The 9,665-nt window shown below is 35.4% G+C and overlaps 1 protein-coding gene across 2 annotated transcripts in view; it reads right to left on the bottom strand.

The window, feature by feature from the left end:
* The window catches only part of LOC106878401 (FAST kinase domain-containing protein 4), a 27,095-nt gene extending 18,006 nt beyond the window's left edge, over nucleotides 1–9,089 (bottom strand). The window contains exons 1-2 of one of the 2 annotated variants that reach the window (XM_014927601.2): nucleotides 8,918–9,089; nucleotides 1,216–2,647 (exon numbers count right to left, since the gene is read on the bottom strand). In XM_014927601.2, coding sequence (XP_014783087.1) covers nucleotides 1,216–2,647; nucleotides 8,918–8,920 — 1,435 coding nt within the window. In that variant the 5' untranslated portion in view covers nucleotides 8,921–9,089. Of the gene's footprint in view, nucleotides 1–1,215; nucleotides 2,648–8,158; nucleotides 8,895–8,917 lie in introns of those variants that run through there. The other variant, XM_014927602.2, reaches the window with a different exon arrangement.
* Between the last annotated feature and the right edge of the window lie 576 nt (nucleotides 9,090–9,665).

The following is a 9,665-nucleotide window of genomic DNA, read 5'->3' as shown; positions in this document are numbered from 1 at the left end:
ATTTACTCGATTTCGATTCACTTGAGATGACGTTGGCATGGGTGCCAGTCGTCGAATTTAACTCGATTTCACTTACCTCAACAGGTCTTCGCAAGTGGAGTTTAGTGTCCAATTTAACTCGATTTTGATTTCACTTGCCTCAACAAGTCTTCGCAAGTGGAGTTTAGTGTCCAATGAAAGAAGGTACGCATAAGTGGACTTGTTGAGGCCTTAGATTTAGGTCTCACTTGGCTTGCCGGGTCATCTCACACACAGAATATTTCCAATTGGCAGAGTTTCTACAGCTGGATGCCCTTCCTAACGCCAACCACTCAGAGAGTGTAGTGGGTGTTTTTACGTGCCACCGGCACGAAGGCCAGTCAGGCGGTACTGGCAACGGCCACGCTCAAAATGGTGTATTTTATGTGCCACCTACACACGAGCCAGTCCAGGGGCACTGGCAACGATCTCTCTCGAAAGTCCTAACACATGCCGCGGGCACAAGTGCCAGAAAGGTGACACTGGGCACAGGTGCCTTCACGATTTCGCTTCCACTTGCCCCAATAAGTCTTCACAAGCTGAGTTTCATGTCCAATGAAGGAGACGACGTTGGCATGGGTGCCAGTTGTCGAATTTAACTCGATTTCGATTTCACTTGTCTCAACAGGTCTTCGCAAGTGGAGTTTAGTGTCCAATTTAACTCGATTTCGATTTCACTTGCCTCAACAGGTCTTCGCAAGTGGAGTTTAGTGTCCAATGGAGGAAGGTACGCATAAGTGGACTAGCTGAGGCCTTAGATGTAGGTCTCACTTGGCTTGCCGGGTTTTCTCATGCACAGCATTTGGTAGAGTATATATATAAACAATGGGCTTTCTGTTTACAAAGTTTTACTCACAAGATATTGGTCAAACTGAGGTTATGATACAAGGCACTTATCCAAGGTGACATGCAGTGAGATCAAAACCAAAATCATATGATTGCAAAATGAACTTCTTAAGCACACAGCCACATCTGTGCATTTAGAATGTACAACATACTTAAATGGGTCCTGAAGTCAAACATTCATTATAAATAGCATCAATAAAGTAAAGGATAGAAAGGAAAAGTAGATACATTGAGATCATGAAACTGAATGAACATTAAAACACAGTGTATAGAGTGAGCCACACAACTGGTATTCATCTCTAATATTAAACAGATGGAATGAGCCACAAAGAAGCAATTCTTAAAACATACCTTCTAAGTGATGGAGAAAATGTGAATTCAATACTGTTGCAGCAGTTTCTTGGTCACAAAGTCTCAGAACAGCCAAGCACCAGACAATTTCAAGCCACTGCATTGGATCATGTTCACGGAAAGTATGAAGACGAGGCATAAAATTAGGCAATATGGCTGCCATATCCTTATTATCATAGACTAAATGAGAAAAGCTAATAACAATTTGTGATATTTCTTTAGGGCCAAGGTGATCTTGGATAGCAAAAATCTTATTAAATACTGCATCCAGTACTGGGGTATGATGCCAACGAAGTTTGGAAAAAGACGTCAAGATGGAGAATAGCAGAACATTACTCTCCAAATGGGGAACCTTTTTTTCCAAAGTGTTGGACATTTTATTCAGCAAATGGTTATCATAGATCTTGAGGCTGCAGCAAGCATAAAGGAGGTTGACCAGATGCATATTACTAAGCTTGAGGCAGCTTTTATTCAGATGATAAATCAAAGCACGTATTAATGGTGTGTTACGATGTTTACGTCGTGACAGCAGGTAAGTCACACGATACAACTCTTTCACATCCATTTTCTCAACCAAATCAAAAGCCCTTGTTTCCACTTTAGAAAATAAGTGGTCACTGTTGTCATCTAAAATGTACATCAATGTAATCAGGTCTTTGGGACAAGAGAGCTCTACCCAACGCTTTTCAATAACACCCAGTGTCTCTGAGAGAAGTTTCTTCCGCAATGGTGTCTCTTGGTGTTGCTTGTGTATAGCAAGTGTTCTAATAAGACTTCCAATGGACATCTTCCATAGAAGCCATTGTACTTGTTTTTCTAAAGATTCTATCAGATAAATATCTTTGTTGCTCATCTGAAATAAAGCTTCCAGACATTGTAGCAAACTACTTGGGCTTAGGGCACGTACATTATTGTGCAGAGTGCTACTAACTTTGTCAAAACGATCATCTTTCAGAAGAACATCAAGATCAATTTGATGGTGTAGCAAATTATTCATCTTGGACAGAAACTGTGGTAGATCTTGAACAGTTAATGATCGTAAATGTACTTGATCTAGTAATAATTCTATATTATCAGTCTCATTAAATTTCCCATACAGGTACAAATTGGCTGCAGCTTGTTTTGTCTTTCTGTTTGTATTGTTATAACTTTGATGTCCACTTTGGTAACTATTGTGGTTAACATTACTATTGGCAGTGTTATTGTGAGCAGCAGGCCGGAAACCAGTTTTAGATTTGAAAGCCTGCGTAGTATACCTATGTACTCCAGTATTATCAACCATTGGAAATTCTGGAGGAAACGGGTGCACTAGCAAACCTCCAGCTTTACAAACATCCGAAATCTGTTGCCGATGACACTGGTATGCAGTCCTGGCATATGCCTGGATGGCAGATGGCTGTCTCCACATAGTCAACATAGAAAATAGTTGAAACTGGAAAAGAAAAAAGATCTTTGCACAATTTATTTGATAAAATACAATTACAAAAACAAATATACAAAGATTAATTAATCTTAGCATGAAGGTTTATTTTAATTAATTAGGAACAAAATTAAAATATTAACCCTTTAGCATTCAGATTACTCTATCAAATGTAATGCTTATTCATTTACATTGTTTTGAATGAATCATGCATTATCTTGTGGCTTCAATACTTCAATGATGCGATTATTTATTTTTAGACTGACATTGTAAGGTAGGTGCAAGATGCTGGATCTGGCCAGTTTGAACATAAAACAGGTAGAATATTTGGGCTTTATATGGTCAATTTAAATACTGAAGGGTTAATGCGCATACTATATCCTAATACAAAAATGATAAAAATAACACAAGGAGTACACCATAAGTGACACATTAGTGTCACAACTAAATCTCTTTATATCATAAATTATCCAAACTGTATATCTAACAAAGTTGATTACAACAACTCATCAGACATTACCATAATGTGCTTACTCCCAACAATCACATAGTAAACAAGCTTCTGACTCTTGCAACACACTCACACATCATTATAGGGTATTTATGAGAGGCCAGTTAAAAGGCTAAAGGGTTAAACACTACTGGAAAATGTGCAGTTTTAGATCAAGATAATAATCATTACATTGCTTTATATATATATACCCTGAAAACAGATTTTTCCATTTGATTGAGTCAGGAATGAAAACCTGAATCAACTCCCATTCAAAATTAGTTGAGTTTTCAAATCAAAGCAAAAAGGTTTTATGTTCACATTTATCTTGAAAGATGTTTGCCAAAATAGCTACTCTGAACATAACATGATGTTTAGTTTATAGTAAATAAATACAAGTGTGGGAGGTTTGAAAAACGTACTTTATTGTTGAATAGTTCCAGCAGACTATAGCAGAAAGGTGGGTGATCATTGCTGTACAACATACTATCTATATGAGGGATGATTAAAAGATGTACAACTTGGGTAATGAATATAAAGGACTGACAATAAATGGAGAAGAATGAACTGAGTACACCAGCTCATGGAATAAGATTATTAATTTATGAGGAAACTGTTATAACCCAACTCTCTCACCATCTTGAGGAACCTCATCAGGTTTGCATATACTCCATGGAATCTAACTATACACCCCACTAATCATTTGGTATCAACATCCACTCTTGCTATTTGTCATCAACTTCTCACCATCCATCACTCTTTCAGTCCAATCCTCTTTAATGCATTGATTACACTCTGGTAAGTGTAAACTTGGGAGGATCCTTTAGTCTTGTCAAAGACACAATAAGTAGCCTAGTGCAGGTACCATGAAAAAAATGTACCCAGTACACTCTGATCTTAAGAAGGGCATCCAGCTGTAGAAATCAAACCAGAGATAAAACTTATGAGCGAGATGTAGTTCCACAATCCATCTAGGAGAGTAGCAAGGATAAAGGAGATACCTTAGAGAGGAGTAATTACAGAGGTATCAACTGCTGGTATCAAAGAAAGAGATGTAGCACAACCAAGGATAAGAAGTAGATGAGAAGTAGTTCAGTTTTGGGGTAGAGAGAAGTGCCACTAATGTTCTCTTCTTAGTAAGGCAACTGCACAAGAAGTATTTAGCCAAAAGTAAACCAGTGTATTTGGCTTTCATAAACCTGAAGAAAGCCTTCAACAGGGTGCCTCATTCCTAAATCTGGTGGTTGTTATGAAAGCTAGGAGTATGAATGGCTGGTGAGAGCCATCCAAACCATGCACAAGTCTTCTGGTAGTAAGGTGAGAGTTAAAAATGAGTAGTGGAAAATTTGGTGAGCAGGTAGAAATTTACCAGGGTTTGGCTCACAATTCCTTCTATATATCATAGCCCTCCAGACTATAATAGAGGAGTTTAAGACTAGTTACCCATGAGAACTTTTATGCTGTTGAACTTGTTTTTATAGTTAAAGCTGTAGTAAATTCGAGGTGAGGATGCAATTTCTGGAATTAAAAGGTTTTAAAGTTAACTTAGAAAAGACTAAAGCCCTAGTAAACAGGAAAACAGATGGTACACTTATCCCTTCAGGAAAATGGTCTGGTTTGAAATATAGAAAAGGTGTAGCTAGTAATTTCATATGGTGTATCCAGTGTAAACATTAAGAAGTCACAAAAAACAGATTTTTCTCAAATGCTTATGAGGATCCTTAGAGGTATTAGACAATTTGTTATTTAGGTGATAATTAGCAGTAAAGGAGGATGTTCTGAAAGTATAGTTGCTAAGATACGAACTGGCCAGAGAAAGTTCAGAGCAGTTACCTTTGTTGGTAACAAAAGCCTCTCTCTCAGAATGTAAGGCAGATTGTATGATGCATTATAAACAGCAATGCCATATGGTAGTGAAGTGTGAGCCCTGAGTGCAGAAGACAGGCAAGAAACTAAAAAAAACTATGTAGAAATTAAGCTAGCATGCTCCACTGGATGTGCAATGCCAGTGTGCATGTACGACAATGCAAAACGTGTTGAGGAAAATGTCATAAAAGGCATCAGATGTAGTATGCTACAGAAAAGACTACACTAGTATGGTCATATGATATATATGGATAAAGACATGCTGATCACTAAATGTAGAAACAATTTGTGGAAGAAGGAGACCCAGGAAGATGTAGAATCTGACCTCAGGTTGTTGAGGCTCATGAAGGAAATGATGAAGACCAAAATGAAAGGTGGTTTGTTGTGCTCCCAAGAGCATATTGCTAATGTCTATGCCCCCACACTTAATCTGTACCTATCAGGCCTTCCCAGAAACACATCTTTGTAATACCCATCCCTCCCTCACATATCTAACTAGAACACTATTTCTTAGCTACTGTAGTTATATCAGAACAGAACTGCTCATATTCTCTCGACTTTTTGCTTGACCAGGTAAAAATAACAAATTCCCTACATTGACATTCTATCATCTTAGAAAATGACACTTTGGTTAATGTAGCCTTGAATTCCCTGAATATGAGAGGACGACAAAACATTTATGGCTGGAATAGTTTTGATCATAAATCTGCTCAATAAGCGCCCACTTGGGGCTAAACAACAATAATTAAAATATAATTAACATTTGATATGAAGATTATCTAGACGCTTCACCTGCTAGTTTGTGCTACTAAATGTCAGTAAGTTCTCATGAAAAGAGCAAGGTTTCTCAGAAACGAAACGCTACTATGTAATTAAGGATCTAAAATTGTAAACTTGCCCCTGCCAATTGGTGCTTAACAGCATATGATCTTTTCATATGACTGAAGCCTCTCTTCAACATAATAATAAAAAAAAGATATGAGGTCCATTGAGCACATCATGTTTAATCTGCTACATTCCTTTGAAACCTTTACTCTACTTGTGTTCGATATCTAGCTTTTCCTATCCAGACAAAGAGAGACTTGGAAACTCAATGGACATTGACCTTCTTTTAACTATGGAATAAACAAAACAGTACAAAAATACATTAACTTATTTTAATCATAAACCTAAATAAACATCATCAAAGGAGGACGTATACCTAATCGCTAGGTGGGAGCAGGTGATGGAAAGCAACAAGGAAAAAAATCCTGCTATAGCTGATGATCATTTTTTTAGATGTACTTGATATATATATTTACTTCCCAATAATCAGTAAAAAAAAATATCCCGAGTAAGTTATCAGCTTTCAGTTAAAACGTTAGAATTCGTTGATACTTTCGTAATATATTCGATTAAATATATTCATATGACCTTTAGTTTCTTCCCCTTTCGAAAGTGTCAAGTTTATCTCTTGTTGAACATGTGAAATGACGTAGTGCTGCAGAAAGTCAGCGACAGGATTTCGAATCAGAAAAGAAACTTGCTCAAGTGTTTTCATGACAAAAAGACAGTATTCTAATACTGATAATTAACAAATAAAATCAAAATAACTAACCTGAAACTAGCCTAATCTAAAAACTTGAAGCTATGCAGTTTTACTGAATGACAGAGGTCACGCAAAAACGATACGTGACATGGAATATGAATGGATTTTAAACAAAGATAATTCAAAACACCCGATAAACGCAAAAGCTTATTTGTTTTAGTGAACAAATCATCTGACTTCAAAATAATTACGACATATAAAATTTAATAATATAAACATTAACATATTTTCTTTAAGTCACTGAAACGATCACCCGACATTCTGCATAGATAATTAAGTTGTGCAAAATCCAAAAGAATGTAAAGTATTTATTGAGGCATAGAATAAAAATTAGAAACAATATCTCAAGTGGAAGCTGCATTGAGTTATTATAAATATCATTAATCTTAAATATGCAAAATTACGGACATTTCATATAAACACTAGATCTGGCTGTAATAGTCGGGTTGTAAAAGTCGTGTCTTTTAATCAACAGAATGTGGTATGGGTAGAGACCGAATTGAACTACAGCTACAGACAGAATTATGATTCTCTCTCTCCGTCCTTTATATATATATATATGAAAAGTCTTTAGTTTGGAGTGGATAAGAAATGATCTAATTGAAGCAATAGAGCAAATATTTAAGACACTAAATGCATAATTTTGATTAATCTTTGTTGTGGTTCATATATATTTTCTACGGTGCGGTATACAAGTCAAAAAAAGGAACTTGTATGTGATCGCTCAACATGCTAGAAATGGCAGCCAAACGTCTCTTAAATCATACTGTGTCGTCTTAAAAAAAACAAAAAAAGAAGCGAGACGGCATTGGATAAAGTAGTCCTAGGTACTTTGCATGAAAAAAGACAAGATGGTCATGTTTGGAACACTTGTCACCACAGATCTATTCTATTAAACTGACTTTGTGAATATAATCACTAGATATGCTGAACCCGACCGAAAATCACACAATGTTATCGGATTAAAAACATACATTGGTCTATAAGATAGACAAAACGATCGATTAAACAAAATCTTTAAAAATTAGGACAATACTGAAGAACTCATAATAATAATAATAATCTTCAGTAATTAGGCCTTCAAATTAAGTGCTGTTAAACCATCTTTAAGAAATTGGGTGAAATATGACAATCAGGAGATTAGAAACAAAAACGTAATAGCAAAACATATAGTTTTGTTTAATGCATCTATTAGAAAACACGATGTATAAACATATATGTGAACTACCTATCTACCACACACATACATATATATATATATATATATATATATATATACGCATGTTTATATATATATATATATATATATATATATATACACACACACATATATATATATTTATTATATTAGTAATGTGCAAATGCTATATTCCAACAAAAAAAAAATTATTGCAATAAATTAATGTCTTATGAAGGATATTAACTGACAGAAGTAAAAGTGAGGTGTGTAACCACAATTACCGGCACTATTAAACTATAAGAAAATACAATGCACGATGAGACAAAATAAAGTATTGTAAATTTATTTTTACGAATATAAATGTCAGTTTTCAATGAAAAAGAAATCGCAAAAACTCACCGAAGATACTGATCAAAACTAGGTGCTAACGTAGATTACATGCCGGATTTGGCAGCCATTTTGCGGTATGGACCTATTGGCAGAAGCTGATCAGAATTGTCAACCATTATTTCACAGAGTCGTTAGCTGTATCTACTTAGAACCCACTAAACTTCTAATAATATCTAAGTGCCTTGCCGAAATATTTTGAATATATTAACACTTAGTAGGCTGACTTCGGATCTACAATCAGGAAGTTTATATTCATAATATGCTTCAATATGTATATATATTTAAAATGTTTTTTAAATTCAAGAAATTGTAAAACTCTTATCATAAAAAAAAAAGAGAAAGTGTGATGGGTGTTTACGTTAACATAAAGGTCAAAACGATGAATCCTTTTACTTCAATATCTTCAAAATATATAAAATAAATCTTCAGTTATTTCACACAAAAGTACGCAGAAACATACTACTTGAAACTTTAGACATTCTCAATGCAATTCCGTTTTAATTCATCATTGTATCATTTCTAAGTTTTCAGTCAAAAAGTTTCTTAAGTAAGCAAACAATTTTCTTCTATAAGAAAATAAAACATCAATAATTCTTTTATCCGCTTCAGCCTGCGATTTTTTTGAAGACTAAAGTACAATTTTCCGATATTACGTTTATACCATTACCATGTAAAATGAAAGAGGTACAACTGTAAATCAAAACTTGGGTGCCACTGAGAACATATTTCAACATTCTGATACTCAAGACACTAATAAAACGTTATTACCATTTATATTATCAGTGGAGTTTCCAGTCTGGAAACTATACAGAAAAGCTTGAAAACTAGGTGTTAGATTGAGCAGGTCAAGCAACTTGGTCTTTGACTCAGATGAATGATATACATTGAAATGAGTGACAGTAGCGCGTGTGGGAAATATTGAAGATCCTGTTATATTTGTTTATGTTTCTGTTGTAGCAACTGCTTAATGGCGCTTCAACGGCAACCAAGTAGGTCTATGCTAACACCCTGTATGCCAAAGAATAAAAACAGGGAAATTACTTGGGTCCCCATCTGTATGTGACATAACAGTCAAGTTACGTTTTTGTTTTGTTTTGTTTTTATTGAGACCGAAACGTGTCCACAATTGCCATCCATACTTGCCAAGAGTAGATTAAATTAGTATTAGTCACTGAGCCATTCAAATGATTTGCATGAAACTGCTTGCCAACACATTCCACCTTCTGATCCTCTCTCTGCCTTTTCTTTTACTATTACAGTGACCCTTTTCTCCTCAGAGCTAACTGATCTTGTGTCACATTCATTCTGACACTCTTGCCTTACTTGTTCTACCTTCCTTTATCACACATATTGTGTCCATTCCTAGGATCTGTATTAACCATTGCACTCAGATCTTTCTTTTCAGAACATCATCAGTCTGGAATTCCTTTCCTGCACAAACCAGACTTGATCCAGATGCTTACAACAGAATGAATTCCACTAAAGGCACTGAAGAACCAAGTAGTGGAGTTAAACC

The sequence above is a fragment of the Octopus bimaculoides genome, chromosome 6 (genome assembly GCF_001194135.2).
Source record: "Octopus bimaculoides isolate UCB-OBI-ISO-001 chromosome 6, ASM119413v2, whole genome shotgun sequence".
NCBI lineage: Eukaryota > Metazoa > Mollusca > Cephalopoda > Octopoda > Octopodidae > Octopus > Octopus bimaculoides.
Note: the sequence above shows the minus strand (reverse complement) of the source record. Positions and strands in the feature narration are given on the sequence as shown.